Raw genomic sequence first — 22,520 nt, forward strand, 5'->3', positions numbered from 1 at the left:
AGCACTTCCCTTTTCATAGTTGACATAACTCCAGAGCAGCGTGTGCAGGAGCTACCCACAGAGGAGCACCGGATGAGGTTTCTTGTATCTGGAAGAGACTGGAACAGAGGCTTTTACTTTTTCAGGGGTTTCCTGGCTGCCCCAAGGCCTAAGGGAAACTTTATCTAAGGATACCCTGGTAAGATAGCTCTGCCTTATACTACAGAAAGAAAATTTCTATGAGCTTTGGAGAGATGTTTCAGAATAGACATTTATGAACATTTAACACATGCAAATAATCCATATATGAAATTCACAGTTTTCATATCAGTCCTAGAATGGAAAGAAATTTTTTTGTGTAAGATATAAGTCTTGATAAGGCTTCAGTAGCAATCTGAAAATCTCAGCAGCTGAAAGAAGCAAAGTTGCTTTCTTGCTCAAGCTACCATGTCCACCACAGGTTAGTAAAGGGGCTTTGTTCATTGTGGTTCACTGCGTTCCAGCCTAGACTCCATCTCAAAAAACAAACAAAAAAACGTGTGTACAGTTCCTTACTTATCTCCTTGCCTTAATTTTCTAACTCCCTGGTTATTTAATATTTAGATTAATGAACTGGGAAACATTATTACTGTAGAAATAAAGGCACAATGGAATCCCATGTACTTACCACCTAGCTTCATCATTTATCAACTCATGGACCCCACACCTAGATTATTTTGAAGCAAACCCAAGACATATTATTTTGTCTACAAATTTACGATGTATTTTACAAGACAGGTTTACTCTTTGTAACTATGTTGTATTGGAACAAAACCTGTTCTGATTGACTTTGCTTCAGAAGATGGTTAGTTTATTGGGATACAAGGAATCAGTAATTAAAATTTGCTTTTTATTTTTGATACACAGGAATCCAGATCTTACATAAGATGGAAGTCTCTCACACTAGATACTGAACATTAAATAGAAAATCTATTTAGTAAAATCTAAGTTGCCGTGGAAGAAATACCAGTGAAAGTTGCTGTAAGAATTAGACCTCTGCTTTGCAAAGAAGTTCTTCATAATCATCAAGTTTGTGTGAGAGTTATTTCAAACAGCCAGCAAATTATCACTGGGAGAGATAGAGTCTTCACTTTTGATTTTGTTTTTGGCAAAAATTCCACTCAAGATGAAGTTTATAATACATGTGTAAAGCCCCTAGTGTTGTCACTCATTGAGGGCTATAATGCAACTGTTTTTGCCTATGGACAAACTGGATCTGGGAAGACATACACCATTGGAGGAGGCTATATTGGTAAGATTCTCATACTCTTTGACTTTTATTTGTGACGCTAGAAAGAAGCTAAAATATGACCAATACCTGACACATGGTAGGTGTTTAACATATTGATTGAATAGTGAAGGAATGAATAATGTAATCAAATGTGATCATAAGATCATCATCTTTGAAAGATTTGTTTTTAAATATTGAAGTTTCATTAAGCAATCTAACTTAGGATTATATTTGCTTGAGGAAAGAAGTTTAAAATAGTTTTCAGTGGTCAGCCCTTGTTATTTTGAACAGAATTTAAAATAGAGATAAATGAGTTAACATGATCAGATTTTGCATTCTTTAACAAGCCAGTTGTAAATATTAAGAGTCCCACAATCAGGACTTAGGGACCGTAGGAAAAATTTATTATGTAAAGTATCTTTTTTTTTTTCATATTCTAGCCAGATTTCTTTTAAATTCTGAATATTTTAGGACATAATTTCTCCTGCTTATAATTATAGTTTGGAAAAGATGGAATCATAGGATCTCATGTAGAGCTGAAGGGAACCTTGGAAATCATTTTAGTTAAGTGTCTGGTAATAGAGTGGGGGAATTGACAGCCAAGTCCTCTGTTAAGATTGTTTACTGTATTTATATTTTTCCACTAAAAACAAACTTTTGAGTAGTGCACATGTGCATCATTGTCTAAAGTTTTAGTATTCTCTGTATGAATAGTGGCTCTCAATATTTTTCTATTTTCATATTTCACAAATGTAAAATATATGGCTTTCAGAAACTTTTTTCTCTAGCTGTTCAGATATGAGCTGAAACAATTAAAAAAAAAAATTTAAAAAAGAAACTTCTCTCATTACATGCACGGATGGGAGGTGGCTCAGAGGGTGGTTGTGTAGTTTCAGGAAATCTTTATTCCAAAGATTAAAATGGAAGAGCCTTAAGAGGCCAATACTCTCCAACCAAAAGAAGAAAATCTGTATATTCTGCAGGATTAGGAGATCACAGATACTAGATTGTTTCAGCGTCTTACAATAAAAAGAATTCAGTTTTTCTAGTATAAATTGTGGCTTTTCTTTAGGATTGTAGGGTTTTTTTTTTTTGATTGGCAAATGTTTTATAATCCTAATGACCCATTATGTGCTTTATACCAATAGGAGTTATAAATGTTCAGAAGCTGGTGACTTAATTATAGCTATACTTTTTTTTTTATTATTAAGAGACCATGAGTACTATTTTAATTTTGTAAGGGAAAAAGTTATTGCAGTTATCTATTGTCCTAACATATTTTAATTGCTCTAAAATTCCCTCTATCAGAAGAAATAGAGGCCCATTAAGAACATTTTGGATGGTGTTTTCTTTCTACTTTTTTAAAATTAAAGAAATATTTATTATAAGAAGGATTGCAAGTGATGCATAAGAAATTAAACAAGTGACAGCTCCTCTCACCCCAAAGAAGTAAGTTTGATGCATATTACTCACTTGTGTAGTTTTTTGGGTTTTTGTTTGTTTAATGAGATATTATACCTGTGATTCTGTAACTTTCTTTTTGCATTTAACAATGTAAAATATCATTTCAGACCATGCGCGGTAGCTCATGCCTGTAATCCCAGCACTTTGGGAGGCCGAGGCAGGCAGATCACTTGAGGCCAGGAGTTTGAGACCAGCCTGGTCAACATGATGAAACCCTGTCTCTACTAAAAATACAAAAATTAGCTGGGCGTCGTGGCACGCGCCTCTAATCCCAGCTACTTGGGAGGCTGAGGCAGAGAATCGCTTGAACCTGGGAGGCGGAGGCTACAGTGAGCCAAGATCGTGCCACTGCACTCCAGCCTGGGCAACAGACCAAGACTCTGTCTCAAAAAGAAAAAAAAAAAAAAAGTTGGATTTATTTTTTGGTGTTTTAGTGAGCATTTTCTGTTTCCCAGAATGTCTCTATAGGACACCAATTCTGGATCAGCTTTTTGATTATTGACCATGCAAATAATGTTTTCTTTTTCCCCCTCCAGTGAATATTTATTGAGCATCTGCAGTGTCTAGGTTACTGTGCTGGGCACTAGGGCAGAATGAAACTCTCTTATTTTAAAATGTATTTCACTTTGTTTTAAAAACCTTTTTGTAGAGACAGTCTCACTTTGTTTTTTGTTTTTGATTTTGCTTTGAGATAGGGCCTTGCTCTGTCGCCCTGGCTGGAGTGCAGTGGCACAATCACAGCTCACTGCAGCCTCAACCTTCTGGGCTTAAGAGATTCTTCCACCTTGGCCTCCTAAGTATCTGGGACTACAGGGGCATATCACCACTCCCGACTAATTTTTTTTTTTTTAATTTTTTGCAGAGACAGGGTTTTGCCATGTTGTCCAGGCTGGTCTTGAACACCTGAGATCAAGTGATCTGCCCTGCCTCAGTCTCCCAAAGTGCTGGGATTACAGGCGTGAACCACCACGCCTGGCTTTATTTTTAAATATCATGCTTATTTAGCTAATATTCATTTTCCTGCTTTTCAGAACGTTGGAATTACCTTTACAAGGTATAGCCTTTTCCAAAAACTTTTGTGTACTCTTTAAATACCATATAATAGCTAAATGAGAGTTTTTGAGGTATAAAAGTTTGCAGGTTTTCTTTTGGAAATGGTTTATTTCAGGAATATAAGACTAACATTGCAAATTTTATATTCAAGTTATCAAAATACATATTGGAGCTTTATTATAAATATTTGAAATTAAGCTTTTATATACGTCTTTTAAATTGTGCTTTGTTATCTATAGATGTGGGGAATAACAACTATTTCTGGTCAATTATTTATTCTGGATAATCAAGATTGCTTATCTATACTACAGTTTGAAAGGTTTAGATATTTCATACAGGTTAGTTGCTATAAGCTCTTAAAAGGGAATCTTCCTTTGTACTGTATTAGGAGAAAACCCGCAACTTACTTTACTTGCCACATGATGGCAGTCTTGCCTCTTAAATTAGCGGAAAGGCAGCTATCGAAGTTAATGGAAACTCAGATTTTCAGAATGATTGTTGCCAAAAACCTAAACTTTGGTAATCTTCAACTTGGAAGCAAGTTGTTTTTAAGTTTCATTTGTAAGTCAGCTCTTTGTTGCTTGGAATACATTTTCCATGGAACAATGCTAAAAATGATGGGCAGTTTTCTAAATTAGCCTACAGAAACTTTTAAAGTCTCAGTTTTTCCCTCCACTTACTTTAGATTTTATCTCATACACTTTTTTTTACTATTTTTACAATTGTAATAAAGTACATATAAATATAAAGATCACCAAACTTACCATTTTAACTACTTTCAAGTGTAGAGTTCTGCAGCATCAAATATACTGTTAATGCAATAATAACCAGCATTTCCAAAGTTTTCATCACCGAAACAGAAGCTATGTACCCGTTAAGCAATAGCTCTTCCCGCATTCTCTGATAATCCCTGATTTACTTTCTGTCTCTTTTAGTTTGCCTATTCTAGGTATTTCATGTAAGTGTAGGCCGGGCGTGGTGGCTCACTTCTGTAATCCCAGTACTTTGGGAGGATCACCTGAGCTCAGGATTTTGAGATCAGCCTGGGCAACATGGTGAAACCCCATCTCTACTATAAATACAAAAAAATCAGTCAGGCGTGGTAGTGTGCACCTGTAATCCCAGCTACTGGAGGCTGAGGCGGGAGAATCACTTGAACCTGGGAGGCAGAGGTTGCCGTGAGCTGAGATCGTGCCACTGCACTCCAGTGTGGGCAACAGAGCAAGACTCTGACTCAGAGAACAAAACAAAACCAAACACATAAAAGTGGGCAGGGCATGGTGGCTCACGCCTGTAAGCTCAGCACTTTGGGAGGTCGAGGCGGGTGGATCATGAGGTCAGAAAATCGAGATCATCCTAGCCAACATGGTGAAACCCCATCTCTACTAAAAATACAAAAATTAGCCGTGTGTGATGGTGGGCGCCTGTAGTCCCAGCTACTCAGGAGGCTGAGGCAGGAGAATCGCTTGAACCCAGGAGGTGGAGGTTGCAGTGAGCCAAGATCGCACCACTGCACTCCTGAGCAACATGGTGAGAGCTTGTCTCTACAAAAAACAACAAAAAAATTAGCTTGATGTGGTGGCACATGCCTGTAGTCCCAGCTACTTCAGAGGCTGAGGTGGGAGGATCGCCTGAGCCCGGGAGGCTGCAGTGAGCCATGATTGTGCCACTGTACTCCAGCCTGGGTGACACAGTGAGACCCTGTCTCAAAAAAGAAAAAGAAAAAGAAAAGAAAAAAAGAAGTGGAATCATACAGTATTTTTCCTTCTGTGTCTAGTTTCTCTCTCTTAGCATGTTATGTCACCTATCAGAACTTCATTCCTTTTTCCAAGAACATTCCATTGTATGTATATACTGTGTTTTATTGATCCATTCTTCTTTTGATGGACATTTGGTTTGCTTCCCCCTTGTAGGTCCTGTAAATAATGTTGCTGTGGACACCGATGTAGAAGTATCTGTTTGAGTCCCTCCTACGCCTATTTGTAAAGCTGCTCTAACTCCTTTTTGAAACAAGTGGGAGCAGAAATAAGTTTTTACTCATGATGTTATGGTACTGGTCTGTGTTCTGGTTTGTAGAAGCTGTGGGCTTAGATAGTGCTGGAGGAGAAGAGGTGTAGAGATGTTTCCTTCCTCATTCTTGAACTGAGGGTCTAGGCCTGGGCATAACTGGCCTTTCTGCACCTGTCTTCTGCACACATTCTCTGTTGCCATCAACTCTGGCTTACGTCCCTGTCTTTTCTTGTTATCCCTTTTTACTCTCAAGCTCCTTGCACCTTTTCACCCCATCCAGAAATCTCAGAACAGATACACTTGGTGACGTGAAGAAATATGATACAAGAATTTTTTTTAAAAAACATTCTTGCCAACATAAATGAATTGTGCTCCAGTGATTGGGATTCCACCCAGGCCATAATAAATGATCTAAAGAGAAAGATATTTTAGTGCAAAGGACTGTGAAATAGATTGGTCTTAACTAGGGTCAGTTTCCTGCTTTTTACAGCTTTATTTTCTGCTTTAGAAATTATATGTCATCTAAAAGCACCAACATTTTTATAATGTGGCTCCCACTAGTAGTAGTGAATATCCGAGAGGTGGAGTGGCTTTGGGCAGGGGAAGCCCTTTGTGTAGAATAATGTTTTATGAGCCAAGGGCCACCTCTCTGGATCTAGTATTTAATGAACAGTGAATTGGGAAAGATTATGTATGTATGTATGTATGTATGTATGTATTTAGAGAAAGGGTCTTGCTCTGTCACCTAGGCTCTGTCTCCTGGCTCACTGCAACCTCTGTCTCCCAGGCTCAAGTAATCCTCCCTTCTCAGCCTCCCAAGCAGCTGAGACCATAGGCATGCAACACGATGCCCAGCTAATTTTTTTGTATTTTTTGTAGACAAGGGGTCTTGCCATGTTGCCCAGGCTTGTCTCAAACTTCTTAGCTCAAGCGATCCACCCACCTCGGCCTCCCCATGTGCTGGGATTACAGGTGTGAGCCACCACAGTATGGCCTATTTATGGAATAAAATGCCACCCCGTATAGTTTTACCATTTATATTAAAATGTACATTTCTACCATATCTACCTGCTTTGAAATTCACCTGTGCCACTTAATGTCTGTTTCATTCCTGGGACTTTTTGAATATATTTTCTTATTAAATCTTTTTTTTTTTTTTTGAGACAGTTTCCCTCTGTCGCTTAGGCTGGAGTGCAGTGGCGCTATCTCAGCTCACTGCAACCTCCACCTCCCAGCTTCAAGTGATTCTCGTGCCTTAGCCACCCAAATATTTGGGATTACAGGCATGGGCCGCCACACCTAGCTAGCTAATTTTTGTATTTTTAGTAGGGACAGGGTTTTACCATGTTTCCCAAGCTGGTCTTGAACTTCTGGGCTCAAGTGATCTGCCTGCCTAAGCCTCCCAAAGTCTGGGATTACAGGCGTGAGCCACCACGCTCAGCCTCTTTCAAGTCTTTTCTCAGATGTCACCTTCTGAATGATGCCCACCATGACCTTCCTACTTAAAGTTGCAAGCATCTCTCAGCTGGTAGTTACACTTCTAGTCCCCTTACCCTGCCGTATTTTTTTTCCTCCAGGTACAATTAACACTTTTTAATATGCCATATAATTCACTTATCAGTTATTCTTTTTTGCTATTGTCTGTCTTTAGCAGAATCTCACCAGGGAAGGGATTTCTTTTCTCCCTGTTTTGTTTATTGGTGGATTGCAGAGTCCTAGAATAGTGCCTGGCACATAGTAGATACTAAATAAATATTTGTTCAATGAATGCATGAATGAATTCTTGGTAAGGGGATACATGTGAAAACTTTTACTTGTTAATTTTATAGTTGTGGTTTAAAAGAGTTATAATAGCCTGGTGGTGGGCATCTGTAATCCCAGCTACTCAGGAGGCTGAGGCAGAAGAATTGCTTGAATTTGATAGTCGGAGGTTGCAGTGAGCTGAGATTGCACCACTGCACTCCAGCCTGGGCAACAGAGCAAGACTCCGTCCCCCTGCCAAAAAAAAGTTATAATATATAGAAATGTAATAAAATAACTATAGATTTGGAGTTGTAGCTTTTCTTTTAAGTTCCAGATGTGCTTTCTTTTTCTAAATTTTCAGCTTCAGTTGTGGAGGGCCAAAAGGGTATCATTCCTCGAGCTATTCAAGAAATATTTCAAAGCATCTCTGAACATCCTAGCATTGACTTTAATGTGAAAGTATCTTACATAGAAGTGTACAAGGAAGACCTAAGAGATCTTCTAGAATTGGAGACATCCATGAAGGATCTTCACATCCGAGAAGATGAAAAAGGAAACACAGGTAAAGTAGCCCGCTTAATCAGTTGCCTTCATTAGCAAACAGACATGCTTTAATGTTTTAATTAAGTTTCTGGATATAGTCCAAGGAATCTTTAAAAACAGATGTAGAAGCAAAATAAATTTATTTTTACTTTTAAATTGAGCAGCTTTATTATTAATCCCTCTCTCTTTTTTTTTTTTTTTTTTTTTGAGATGGAGTCTCACTCCATCACCTAGGCTAGAGTGTAGTGGTGTGATCTTGGCTCACTGCAACCTCTGCCTCCTGGGTTCGAGTGATTCTCCTGCCTTAGCCTCCAGAGTAGCTGGTATCACAGGTGGGCACCACCATGCCTGGCTAATTTTTGTATTTTTAGTAGAGACGGGATTTCACCATGTTGGTCAGGCTGGTCTCGAACTCCTGACCTCGTGATCCGCCTGCCTCAGCCTCCCAAAGTGCTGGGATTACAGGCGTGAGCCACTGCTCCCAGCCTATTAATTTCTCTTAAATCACTCAGATGAAAAAGTAGTTCAGACTGGTTGGTAAGGTGAAATTATTAATTTGTAATGCAAGATACTGATTTCCTATCATTGTTCCCCTCTAGACTGACTTCAGGTGAGACTATGATATAGGCTAAATTTGTTTTTGTATCTTTTTTCCTCTCAGCTCTACCATGAGATTGGAGGTGGCTTTTGCCTTAAGTGTTTATCAAAGTTGACCCAGAACTTGCCTTTCTTTTCTTTGATTTTTGTCCCAGCACACATACTTCTTCCTCTTTTTTTAAAGTTGAGAGTTTATATTTTTGTTTTTTGATATTGATATTTACCTGTGTTTTTGTTGTGTTCCTCAAGGTCTGACTTTCTGCATTAGTAGCCTGTTAATTTCATTAACCAATACCCATTTGTTGGAAATGGGAGAAGGTTAGAATGGGAGGCTCAAACTGCAAATATTTTAAAGAATAACGATTTATGCTTTTCTAGTTTAAAAGCTAACATGTTCATCATAGAGTATTTTGAAAACAGGAAAGTGTAAGGAAGAAAGTTAAAAGATTATCTTTAATCCTAGAGCCTAGAAATACCAACTTCTCTTTTTGGTGGGTTTCCTTCCAGAATTATTTTTCTATGTACATATCATTTATTTATTTATTTATTTTTATTTATTTTTTTTGAGACGGAGTCTCGCTCTGTCACCCAGGCTGGAGTGCAGTGGCACGATCTGGGCTCACTGCAAGCTCCACCTCCCGGGTTCACACCATTCTCCTGCCTCAGCCTCCCGAGTAGCTGGGACTACAGGTGCCCGCCACCATGCCCAGCTAATTTTTTGTATTTTTAGTAGAGACAGGGTTTCACCGTGTTAGCCAGGATGGTCTCGATCTCCTGACCTTGTGATCCTCCCACTTCGGCCTCCCAAAGTGCTGGGATTACAGGCGTGAGCCACCGTGCCTGGCCCATATAATTTTTTAAAAATATATACTTGCAACCCTACACACAGTTTTGCATTTTGTATTTCACTTAATATTTATATTTTGAATATTTTCACATATGATTAAATGTTTTTCATACTTATGACTCTTCATGTTTATATGGTAATTTGTCTTGTGAATGTGTTTATAGTTATTTAATATTCCATTGTTGGACATTTAGGCTGTTTCTAGGTTTTAACTATTATTAATAATATTGCAGTGACTATTTTTTTTTTTTTTTTTTTTTTTTGGAGACAGGGTCTTACCTGTCTTATTATGCCAGGCTGAAGTGCAGTGGCATAATCACAGCTCACTGCAGCCTCAACCTCATGGGCTCAAGTGATCCTCCTACCTCAGCCTCCCTAGTAGCTGGGACTAACAGGCGCCCACCACCACACCTGGCTAATTTTTGTATTTTTTTGTAGAGACGGAGTTTCACCATGTTGCCCAGGCTGGTCTTGAACTCTTGGGCTCAAGAGATCTGCCTGTTTTGGCCTCCCAAAGTGCTAGAATTAGAGGGGTGAGCCACCATGGCTGGCCTACTCTTGGATGTCTTCTTCCCCTAAAAACCATCTTTAGTAGAACCTTCCTGGAGAACCTGCCAGAGGAGGGAATTTCCTAGCAGTTAGGAAAGTTAGGAAAGTAAGATGGCTTTAGTCATTCAAATAGCAGCCTACAGGAGGCAGCAAATCTTGCATCTTTATAGCCCTGTCCTGGCATTCCTGCATGGTTGAAGAAATTGTTTTTGTTTTTTAAGAAGAAACTATATATGGTAGCTTATGGTCTTATTAGATAATTCAGTACAGTTTATCTCTTCTGGATAGAATTCAGACTGATGTTTTGAGCTCCTTTATCTTATGGAATACAGTTATTGAATGTTTTCATCTTTTATCAAAGAATTACAAAAATAATACGTGCTTCTTTGTAAAATATCAAGCAGGATAGAAGTATATACACTTCACTATCACTCTTGATAAACTTGATCAAAATACTTCATATCTGATATCAATGCTGAAAAAATTTTGGAAGGATGTTACAAATGATCTTAAATTACAGTGTGTCTTACATAATGTCCCACTCACAAGTAAAGTGCATTTGTTTGACATATTTCTTTAGAATCTCTGTGTGAAGCAGTGATGTCCATGCTGGCTGCCACACAATTAGTACACGTGGGAAGCTTTTTAAAAATACTGATTTCTGGGTCCTACTTCACAGGGATTCTGATTTAATTGGTCTGAGATGGTACCTGGGCATTGGCACTTTCTTTTTATAAAGCTACCAGGTGATTTGCATCTGGATTCGAGAACCATGGTGCTAACTTATAGCCTAACATTAGAAAAATTTAATGAAAGTTTTACTATGACTTACAGGACTTTAAATGAACTGGGTTGTTTAAAAAGTGTCATGATGGAAATAATGAAGCTGAAATGATTATTTTTTAAAGAAATAGTGATGTGACAGTATCTGAGTAAAGAGGAATTATGGCAATATAATTTGAGCATGAAATCAGGAGCTTTCCTTCTCTGATTCAATTCCTAAGTCCACCTACTTCTCTTTGAAATATTTTTGGATATAGGCCGGGTGCGGTGGCTCATGCCTGTAATCCTAGCACTTTGGGAGGCCGAGGCGGGTGGATCACGAGGTCAGGAGATCGAGACCATCCTAGCTAACACAGTGAAACCCCGTCTCTACTAAAAATACAAAAAATTAGCCGGGCGTGGTGGTGGGCGCCTGTAGTCCCAGCTACTCGGGAGGCTGAGGCAGGAGAATGGCGTGAACCCGGGAGGCAGAGCTTGCAATGAGCTGAGATTGCGCCACTGCACTCCAGCCTGGGGACAGAGCGAGACTCCATCTCAAAAAAAAAAAAAAAAAAGAAATATTTTTGGATATAAACAAATAATGCAGGTAGTAAATGTAGGTTATTTTTAGTTCATTCTGCGATTGAAATAAAAACTTTTTTTTCTTTTTTGAGTATGGTACATTATGGTGTTCAAAGTGTTTTGTTTTAATTGCCATCTCATCTGTTTGCCTTGCACTCTGATGTTATGTAAACCATACCTGTTTTTAAAATGAATAACCAACTTTATTTGTATTGAATTTTTTACTCATCATTGATTATGACCTCACGATACCAAAAAACATAAGAGCTAAGGATGGCTTGATTATTAACAAAACTGGAAAAAAAAAGAATGTCTTTTAATTGATACTAATTAATTCTTCTAATCTACTGATTAACTCTTTTGAATTATATATTTGATTAATTTATGAAAGATTAATCTAGGCCAGGTGCAGTGGCTCACACCTGTTATCCCAGCACTTTGGGAGGCCGAGGCAGGTGGATCACCTGAGGTCAGGAGTTCAAGACCAGCCTGGCCAACATGGTGAAACCCCATCTCTACTAAAAATACAAAAAAATTAGCCAGGTGTGGTAGCACATGCCTGTAATCCCAACTACTCAGGAGGCTAAGGCAGGAGAATCACTTGAACCCGAGGTGGAGGTTGCAGTGAGCCGAGATTGTGACACTGCACTCTAGCCTGGGCGACAGGCCGAGACTCCATCTCAAGAAAAAAAAAAAAGAATTAATCTGTTAGGCTTTACAAATCAAAAGACTGGAATGAACGGTTTTTCTTTTGTCAGTCATTTTAAGGAATTGAGTGTGACTCATGACTCAAGATAAACTAGATTGTTTTTTCAAAAAATTATAGCTTTTAGAATATAAACATCAAAATAAGTGCTGTCTGTTAAAATAGTTTCTTTGGGAGATTATCTAAAATTATTTGATGATCTTGCTGATGTTATTATTATTATCTGAAATGCTGTTGACTTTTTTAAAAAGGGACTATCTTGGCCAGGCTGTTTAGCAAATAGTAACTGTTAACTATACTAGGTTTTGATGAAAACTTGGCTTAAAAACATGTTATTAATATTTTAAGTGATTGTTGGGGCCAAGGAATGCCATGTGGAGAGTGCAGATGAAGTGATGAGTCTTTTGGAGATGGGGAATGCAGCCAGACATACAGGTACCGCTCAAATGAATGAGCACTCCAGCAGATCACATGCAATTTTTACAATCAGCATTTGTCAAGTTCATAAAAATATGGAGGCAACTGAAGATGGATCATGGTATTCCCCTCGGCATATTGTCTCAAAGTTCCACTTTGTGGATTTGACGGGATCAGAAAGAGTAACCAAAACGGGGAATACTGGTGAACGGTTCAGAGAATCCATTCAAATCAATAGTGGCTTGCTGGCTTTAGGAAATGTAATAAGCTCTCTTGGGGACCCACGCAGGAAGAGTTCACATATTCCATATAGGGATGCTAAAATTACCCGGCTTCTGAAAGATTCTCTGGGAGGCAGTGCTAAGACTGTCATGATCACATGTGTCAGCCCCTCCTCCTCGAATTTTGATGAGTCCTTAAATTCTCTCAAATATGCCAACAGAGCACAGAACATTAGAAACAAACCCACTGTAAACTTCAGCCCCGAGTCAGACCATATAGATGAAATGGAATTTGAGATTAAATTGCTTCGAGAAGCTGTGCAAAGCCAGCAGGCTGGTGTCAGCCAAACTACCCAGATCCATCGAGAAGGGAGTCCTGATACAAAGAGGATTCATTCTCTTGAGGAGCAAGTAGCTCAGCTTCAAGGAGAATGCCTGGGTTACCAATGTTGTGTAGAAGAAGCCTTTACCTTCCTGGTTGACCTGAAAGATACTGTCAGACTAAACGAAAAGCAGCAACACAAACTGCAGGAGTGGTTTAACATGATCCAAGAGGTCAGGAAGGCCGTCCTCACCTCATTTCGAGGAATTGGAGGCACTGCAAGTCTGGAAGAAGGACCACAGCATGTTACAGTTCTCCAGCTGAAGAGAGAGCTTAAGAAATGCCAGGTACTTAGACATCACTTGTTTATTTATTTATTTTATTGATACATAATAGATGTACATATTTTGGGGGTACATGTGTTAACATATTTAGACGTTGTGGATAACTCTTTTAAGGACTGAATTTATTTGGGCAAGTAAATTCTAAGAGTCATTTTGGAATTTTAGGTTTTTTTAAAAAATGATTTATATATAGAATCCCACTTGCCTCTCTTAGTTTGTTCTTTCTACCCTCCCCTTTCCTATTGCTTCCTCCTCACAATTCATACCCTTCTTGGCTCCTCCTCCTTTCTTCTTTGGTTAAAGTGTATTTTAATTTGTTATATTTATTAAATAGAACTTTGTGGACCTGGTTGTCAATTTAGAGACTGAAAATAAACTTGTTTCAGAAATAAAACTAAGTTATCTTTTACTGAGTTTTTCTCCCTCTGTGGGTCAGTAGTTCTTGAAAGAAAAAAATACTTCATCTCTTGTGTTTGGAGTATAGGTTTTTAAAAAAACCCAACAAATTAGCATATTTATTAATGTTTAAGGAATGTAGATATGTACATGTATTGAGTTCAGATTTACATTTCCCCGCTTTTCATTCAGAAACTATTGTGTGAAGATTGTATGTCGTGGGAATAGTGGAGGACAGGACACACCTAGTTACTGCTTGCTTGGGTGGAGTTTGCAAGCTAGTGGGCAAATGAAAGGTCCTTCAGTTGTTCCTGAGATAACATGGTTCCCAGCTTCCATGGTTTTGTCCATTTTTCAAAACAGGAAAACTTAAAAAGATAGCTTTTTAGTTAAAAAGGAAATATAGTTAAGTATATTTCCTTTTTTTAAGCTCTAAGCTTATTTCTCTAGCTAGAAATATCTCCTCAAAGCCTTTTTACATGTAATATTATAAAGAAGACATTTGTATTATCCTCTGTTACAGCAGTGCTCAAGTTCTCAAACTTTTTGATCACAGGACGAGATCCCTCAAAGCGAGATCCCTCAAAGAGCTTTTGTTTATGTGGGTTATATCTATGGATATTTACTGTGTTAGAATTAAAACTGAAAAAATCTAAGCTATTTATTCATTCAAAACTAACAGTAACCCAATTACATGTTAATATAAAGGGCATTTTTAATGAAAGATATTTTCTAACAATTTTTTTTTTTTTGAGATGGAATCTTGCTCTCTCGCCAGGCTAGAGTATGGTGGCGTGATCTTGGCTCACTGCAACCTCCGCCTCCCAGGTTGAAGCAATTCTCCTGCCTCAGCCTCCCGAGTAGCTGGGACTATAGGCACATGCCACCATGGCCAGCTAATTTTTGTATTTTTAGTAGAGACGGGGTTTCGCCATGTTGGCCAGGATGGTCTCCATCTCTTGACCTCATGATCTGCCCTCCTCGGCCTCCCAAAGTGCTGGGATACAGGCATGAGCCACCGTACCCGGCCAACACACAAAAAAATTTTAGTAAGAGTAGAATTCCTTTACATTTTTGCAAATCTCTTTTAACATCTGACCTAATAACAGACAGTTGGATTTTCATATCTGCTTCAGTGTTCAGTTTGTTGCAATATGTTTTGGTTGAAGTTTGTAAAGAAAATTCAGCCTCGTAATTGTATAGTTTGAAGGGAGGAGTATTTCACTGATTTTTTCAGATGATTGTGGATGTTCTTCTTTCCTATTACACCAAACTCAACAAGCAGAAATTTCTAGTTACTTGAAATATGAGATTTGAAACTATCTTGTTACATTAAGATCTATACATTAAAATGTACTAGTCTCAGCCAGCACAGCGGCTCATGCCTGTAATCACAGCACTTTGGGAGGCTGAGGCTGGAGGATCGTTTTGAGCCCAGGAGTTTGAGACCAGTCTGGGAAACAAAATGAGACCCCTGTTTCTACAAAAAATCAAAAAACTAGCCAGGCATGGTGGCATACACCTGTGGTCGCACCTACTCGGGAGGCTTAGGTGGGAGGATTACTTGAGCCCAAGAGTTCAAGGCTGCAGTGAGCTATGATTGCACCACTGCACTCCAGCCTGGGTGGCAGAGTGAGACCCTGTCTCTAAAAATAAATGAATAAATAAATAATAGCATAAAAACAGGTAAGGTAATACTTTTTAAATCTTTTTTTTAGTTCTTTTTTTTTTTTCTGAAAGGTAATAACTGTCTAGGTAGAGCAGGCCCTTCCTCATTAGTATAAGAAACTGGTGGAACAGGAAGTACTGGTAATTGGAAGCTTGAATGTTGGAACACATATAGGAGTTGGTTTATATAGGAGTTGTGATATATATAATATATATAATCACAGTTTCTTTATCCATTCGTTGATTGATGGGCATTTGGTTTGGTTCCACAGTTTTGCAATTGCGAATTGTGCTGCTATAAACATGCGTGTGCAAGTATCTTTTTTGTATAATGACTTCTTTTCTTCTGGGTAGATACCCAGTAGTGGGATTGCTGAATCAAATGGTAGTTCTACTTTTAGTCCTTCAAGGAATCTCCACACTGTTTTTCATAGTGGCTGTACTAGTTTACATTCCCACTAGCAGTGTAGAAGTGTTCCGTGATCACCACATCCACGCCAACATCTTATTTAGTGAGATTTTTAAAATGCCAAGCCAATATGTGGAATGAGGCTCTCGACAAATAATTTTCTGTGTATTTAATTTAAAAACTACTTTATTATTTACATATCCCAAATGTACTTAAAAATCGGCAAATTTACTAGAAACCAAAAAGTAAAAGTGTTTAATCATTTTTAGACATCTTCAAAATATATCTCTTCATAATGAAAGTATACAAAATCAGCAAATCTGCTTCATTCAAATGCCCTAATGTATTCTTATAACCCTATATGTCAATTTGGAAAATGTGAGCTCTTTGAGTGATCCACATTAAAATCTCATAGCAGTTCTAGCAAACTTGTAAAAATCGTAGTGAAGGTACTCTAGAACCAAAACAACTAGTTTTTATATACAGGAAGTAAAAATCAGGAAAATCTTCTGTCTTCATGGTAATGAATTCCTGTGTTATAGCAATGGTAGGTTCTCTCAACTCTGCCTTTCTTAGAAAGAAATCAGAAAAAGTTGAAAATGAAAAAAAATTTATGAGACATCATCAAGCTATAATCAAATCACCATTTTTGTGTTATCATATGGGGTTTCTTGATTATTTTCCGTGGTGAATGTCACTTGTGTCTTCTTTCCCCACTGGTGTGTGCTTGCTGCTGATGAAGTCGTATTTAATCAGAAGGAACTGGAGGTGAAGGAACTGAAGAATCAAGTGCAGATGATGGTACAGGAAAACAAAGGGCATGCTGTATCTTTGAAAGAAGCACAAAAAGTGAATAGACGGTAGGTAGAGTTTCTTAATGCATCTAGCTCTGTAGATTTTCTTGAAATAGTACCTAACTAAACACAGTAGCATTTTAAATGATAAATGGGAACTTAAAAAAAGGATGTTCATTTGAAGAGTTCTGAACATAGGCACCTGAAAGAATTATTAGTTTTTCCTTTAAATCTGCTTAAATGGAAACATTTTTATTGTTAGCCTGACTTTGGTTTTAGAAATATAAAGATAATACCCAGGAAATTAATTTATAAATCATATCATGGTTATTTTTCCATACTTTTCCTTCCTGTTGTTTGTCAAGGTATTAGGAAATGCAATATTGTTAGGAGTTGGATGGTAAATACATAATTTAAACTTTAAAATGTATTACATTATCCTCTTATACCTCATGAGTGATTTGCTTTTTAACTTTGCTTACATCTTTCAAATTTTCTGTCTTAGCTTTCCTATTATATTAACATGGATATGTCTACAGTATAACATAGTATGCCTGTACATATTATACTCCCTGGCTGTGGCTTCTCCCATCACCCCAAATAATTAATATCATTTAAAGCCTTTAGCTTTCTATCAGGGAATAACTAATGCCCCGAGAAATAATCTGAACCAGCACACATCAGATTTTGATTTTCACATTGTTTGATTTTTGTTTTTTTTAACCCTTCTAATTGTATTTTGTTGTTGTTTGTTGTTGTTGTTTTGTTTGTTTTGAGACAGGATCTCATTCTTTTGCTCAGGCTGGTGTGCACTGGCACAATCACAGCTCACTGCAGCCTCGACCTCCCAGGCTCAAGTGATCCTCCCGCCTCAGCCTCCTGAGTAGCTGTGACCACAGGTGCATGCCACCGTGCCCGGCTAATTTTCTGATTTTTTTGTGGAGACGGGGTCTCACTGTGTTGCTCAAGCTGGTCTCGAACTCCTGGGCTCAGTGATCCTACCACCTCAGCTTCCCAAAGTGCTGAGATTGATTACAGGTATAAGCCACCATGCCTGGCCCTAATTGTATAATAATTTAAAAATGTAAAACTAAAGTATATACAAAAAAATACATATTAATCAGTGATTTATCACAGAGAGAACAGCTGGGTAACCACCACCAGGTCAAGAAATTGCTAACTGCCAGCGCCTCAAAATTTTTAGTGCTTCCTTGCAATGAATTATTCCTCCCTCTTCCTCAGAGAGCCACTCTCTTGACTTACATGGTAATCATTTCTTTGCTTTTGTTATGGTTTTACTATCTAAATATGTATCCTTCAACACTACAGTTTAGTTTTTGGAATTTTTATTAATTTATTCAGTATAGCTTATTCAGTATCTGGCTGCTTTTGTTGAACATTATTATGATTCATCCACTTTTTAATCATAATATTTTTTCTGTAAATTCTAATATTTTATCTGTAATGTGTGACTGTGGTTTGTTTAGTTTTATAGCTACATAGGATTTTATTGTATGACTATACCACAATTTATTTTCTGTTCTACTGTTTGATGGACATTTGTGGCTTTCTGTGAAATTTTCTCGTGAATTTTCAGTGTCTCTTGGTGCACATGCACATACATTTCTTTCAGATTTGTGCCTAGGAGTTGAATTGCTAGGCCATAGTGTGGGCATATCTTAAACTTTTGTAGGTGATACCAGATTGTTTTCCACTTTATATTCCCACCCAGCACTATGTGAGCATTCTCACTGTTCCATATGCTTCTCAATATTTGTTATTAATTTTTAAATCTTAGCCAATCTGGTAGGCATGTAGTATCATTTTATTGTGGCTTTAGTTTGCATTTCCCTGATGACTAGTGAGGTTGAGCATTTTTTTCATGTTTTTGGCTGTTTGGATATCCTCCTTTGTGAAGTACTCATTCAAGTCTCTTGTTTGTTTTTCTATTGAGTTACCTGTCTTCTAGATTAATTTATAGAAGTTTGTTGTATATTCTGGGTGTGAGCGCTTTGTCACTTACATGACTGCAAATAATTTTTCTGTGGCTTGCTTTTTACTCTCAGTGGTATCTTTCATAAAGAGTTCTTATTGTAATCAAATTCGTCAATCTTTTCCTTTATGGTTAATGGTATTTGTTCTCTATTTAATAAGTTTTTCCTTTCCCCAGTTGTTTCCTCTGAGGATACTTTCTATATTATCTTCCAGAAGTTTTATTGTTTTTCCTTCCACATTTAGCCGTATAGTCCTCCAGGAATTGATTTCTGTGTATGGAGTAAAGTAAAGATCGAATTTCATTTTTTAAACATATAGATACTCATTTGTTCTAGCATTATTTATTGGAAACCATCTTTTCACAACTGTTTTGAGTGCTATCTTTATCATAAATCAAGGTCCATTTGTGCATGAATCTCTTGTCTGTTTCTTGGCCTTCTATTCTGTTAGTTGATATGTATCGCCTTAAGCCAAGATCACATTTCTTATTTATTGTAGGTTTATAATAAGTCTAGATATTTTGTAGAGCAAGGCCTTCTGCTGTTCTCCTTCCCTCCCCACTCCCCAGATGTCTTGGTTGTTCCATATAAATTTTATTTTAATTTTTAAATTTTTAAAATAATTATTGAGATATAATTCACATACTATAGAATGCAGCCCTTCAAATATACAATTCAGTGATTTTTTAATGTATTTACAGAATTGTCTAACCATCACACCATCTAATTTTAGAATATTTTTATCACCCCAAAATGAAAATATTGTATCCACTAGCAGTCACTCCTCATTTTCCTCCTTTCCTCAGCCCCTGGCAAAAACCACTTTACTTTCTACTTCTATGGATTTGCCTATTCTAAACATTTTATACAACTGGAATCATACAGTAAGTGGCCTTTGTGACTTCTTTCACTTAGTATGCTATTTTCATTTATTTATTTTTCATGGTCAAATAATTTTGTAAGTTTCTGGGATACAGTGTAATGTTTTGATGTATGTATACATTATAGAAAGATTCAATCAAGTTGGTTAACATTAATTAACTAATTAACATTGAATTACATTTATACATCTGTTTAGAATTAATGAGCATATTTTGATTGAGTCTCCTAATCCATAAGCATGGTATAGTTCTCTATTTACTTAGATTTCCTTTGCTTTTTCTCAGTAATGGCCTACATTTTTTTGTGCAGAAATATTGCAAATAATTTATAGATTTCTTTTTAGGTACTTGATTTTTTTCTGTCACTATAAATGGAATCTTTAAAAAATTTTATTTTTCAAATTCCCTAATTGTTGGTATGTGGAACTGTACTAATTTTTAGATATTAATACATTATATATCCAGCAACCTGACTAAACTCAGTTTTTGATCAGAAGTGTCTACAGTTACCATCAGGTGGGGAGCCTTCAAAATTCCCGAGATAAATGGAAAAGATCCAAACTTTTTGGAAGTAATTTCTTTTTTTTGTTGTTTTTGAGACAGAGTCTCACTGTGTCACCCAAGATAAGAGTGCAGTGGCACAATCTCTGCTCACTGCAACCTCTGCCTCCCGGGCTCAAGCGATTCTCCTGCCTCAGTCTCCTGTGTAGCTGGGATTACAGGCACCCGCTACCACGCCTGGCTATAAACTGGTTTTGTTTTTTTTGTTTGTTTGTTTTATGTTTGTTTTTTTTGAGACAGAGTCTTACTCTGTCATCCAGGCTGGAGTGCAGTGGCATGATCTCGGCTCACTGTAACCTCTGCTTCCTGGATTCAAACGCTTCTACTGCCTCAGCCTCCCTAGTAGCTGGGACTACAGGCGTGCACCACCATGCCTGGCTAATTTTTTTGTATTTTTAGTAGAGACAGAGTTTCAACATGTCAGTCAGTCACTCCTGACCTCAAATGATCTGCCTGCCTTGGCCTCACAAAGTACTGGGATTACAGGTGTTAGCCACCGTGCCCGGTCTATACTTGCTTTTTAATTCTAATATTTTATCTGTAAATTCTTTTGGATTTTCATTTATAATTATGTCATCTGCAAATAGTAACAGTTTCATTTCTTCCTTTATAATCCTTTCACCTTCTGTATCTTTTTCTTCTTCTATATCTTCTATATTGTATACTTTAAATAGTTGGATTCCATAGTATGTGAATTTTGTCTCAATAAAGTTATTATAAAAATACCTTCTTGTATTTGCTGGGATCGCCAATGCAGTGTTGAATACAAGTGGTGATAGAAAGCATCCTTGTCTTGTTTCCAATCATAGAGGAAAAGCTTTCAAAATTTCACTCTGAAGTATTATATTTTCTGTAGGTATTTTTAATTTACCCTTTCCCAAACTAAGGAAATAACTGAGAATTTTTATTATGAATGGATATTGATTTTTATCAAATGATTTTTCTTTATCATATGATTTTTCTTCCTTATTCTGCTAATATGGTGAATTACACTGATTGACCTGAATTTTTTTTTTTTTTTTTTTTTTTTTGAGACAGAGTCTCACTCTGTCACCCAGGCTGGAGTGCAGTGGTGTGATCTCGGCTCACTGCAAGCTCTGCCTCCCGGGTTCATGCCATTCTCCTGCCTCAGCCTCCCAAGTAGCTGGGACTAGAGGCGCCTGCCACCATGCCTGGCTAATTTTTTTTTTTTTTTTTGGCATTTTTAGTGGAGACGGGGTTTCACCGTGTTAGCCAGGATGGTCTCGGTCTCGATCTCCTGACCTTGTGATCTGCCCACCTCGGCCTCCCAAAGTGCTGAGATTACAGGCATGAGCCACAGCACCCAGCCGATTGATCTGATTTTTAACCAATCTTTTATTCCTGTAATAAACCCTTTTTGTTGTTGATGTTGTGATGTACTGTTGTATTGGGGGTTCCCCAAAACCACCCTCAGATTGGATGACGTACTCAATATATATTCATTCTCCTGGCTAGGATTTATTACAGTGAAAGGATGCAGAGCAAGATCAGCAAAGGAAAAAGACACATGGAACAAAGTCTGGAGGAAACCAGGCAGAAGTTTCCAAGACTTGTCTCTCAGCAGAGACACAGAGGATGTGCTTAATCCCCCAGCAATGAGTTGTGACAACACTTATAAAATGTTTTCTGGCAGGGAAACTAAGTAGACTCAGTGCCTATGGGTCATATTGAGGATGCGTGGGTCATGAAGGCACCCTTTGCCTAGCATGAACCAAAGTCCCAGACTACAAGGAAAGCAGGTGTACAGCATAAACCACATTGATTGTGCAAATAGTTGAACACAGTGAGTCAGTATTATCAGAGTGTTTAAGAACACTCCCAAAATCCAAGTTCTCAGACATCTGACAACCTCATAGCAGGTCTTCTAAAAGATAGCAGTCAGGTCTGCTATGTTAACTCTTCTGCACAATTGACCTAGATTTTGTTTGCTAGTGTGATGTTTATATTTGTCAGTAAGCTTGTCCTATATTTTTCTTTCTCATAGTATTCTTGTCAGATATTGTAACAAGTTATGCTGGCCTCATAATATAGATTATTTAATTCCCCCTACACCTGGAAAGGTGTATGAAAATTGGTATTATTTCTTTCTTAAATGTTTGGTTGAATTAGCCTGTTAAGCATTTGGGACTGGAAATTTTCTTTGGGGGTATGTTTTATGAATTAAATCATATTAGTATTTTCTTTTCCTCCAGTTTTGATAAGGTTTATTTTTCTAGGAATTTGACCATTGTGTATGATTTTCAAATGTATTGGCATAAGTTTGTTTATGATAGTCTTTTATTCATTAATGTCTTTAGCTGTGTAGTCACATGTCCCCTTTTTCATTCCTGATTATTTGTGCCTTCTCTCACTTTTTTTTCTTGCAGTTTCACTAGCTAGTAAAATTA

General features: G+C 37.5%; 1 protein-coding gene across 1 annotated transcript in view; it reads left to right on the forward strand.

Annotated features, from left to right (window-relative positions):
* Positions 1-426: 426 nt before the first annotated feature.
* Positions 427-22,520, forward strand: part of LOC100443659 (kinesin-like protein KIF27) — a 32,682-nt gene continuing 10,588 nt past the window's right edge. The window contains 5 exon segments of the mRNA XM_063714104.1: positions 427-439; positions 968-1,270; positions 7,881-8,081; positions 12,454-13,411; positions 16,602-16,746. Coding sequence (XP_063570174.1) covers positions 427-439; positions 968-1,270; positions 7,881-8,081; positions 12,454-13,411; positions 16,602-16,746 — 1,620 coding nt within the window.

This window comes from Pongo abelii, chromosome 13 (genome assembly GCF_028885655.2).
Source record: "Pongo abelii isolate AG06213 chromosome 13, NHGRI_mPonAbe1-v2.0_pri, whole genome shotgun sequence".
Taxonomy (NCBI): Eukaryota; Metazoa; Chordata; class Mammalia; order Primates; family Hominidae; genus Pongo; species Pongo abelii.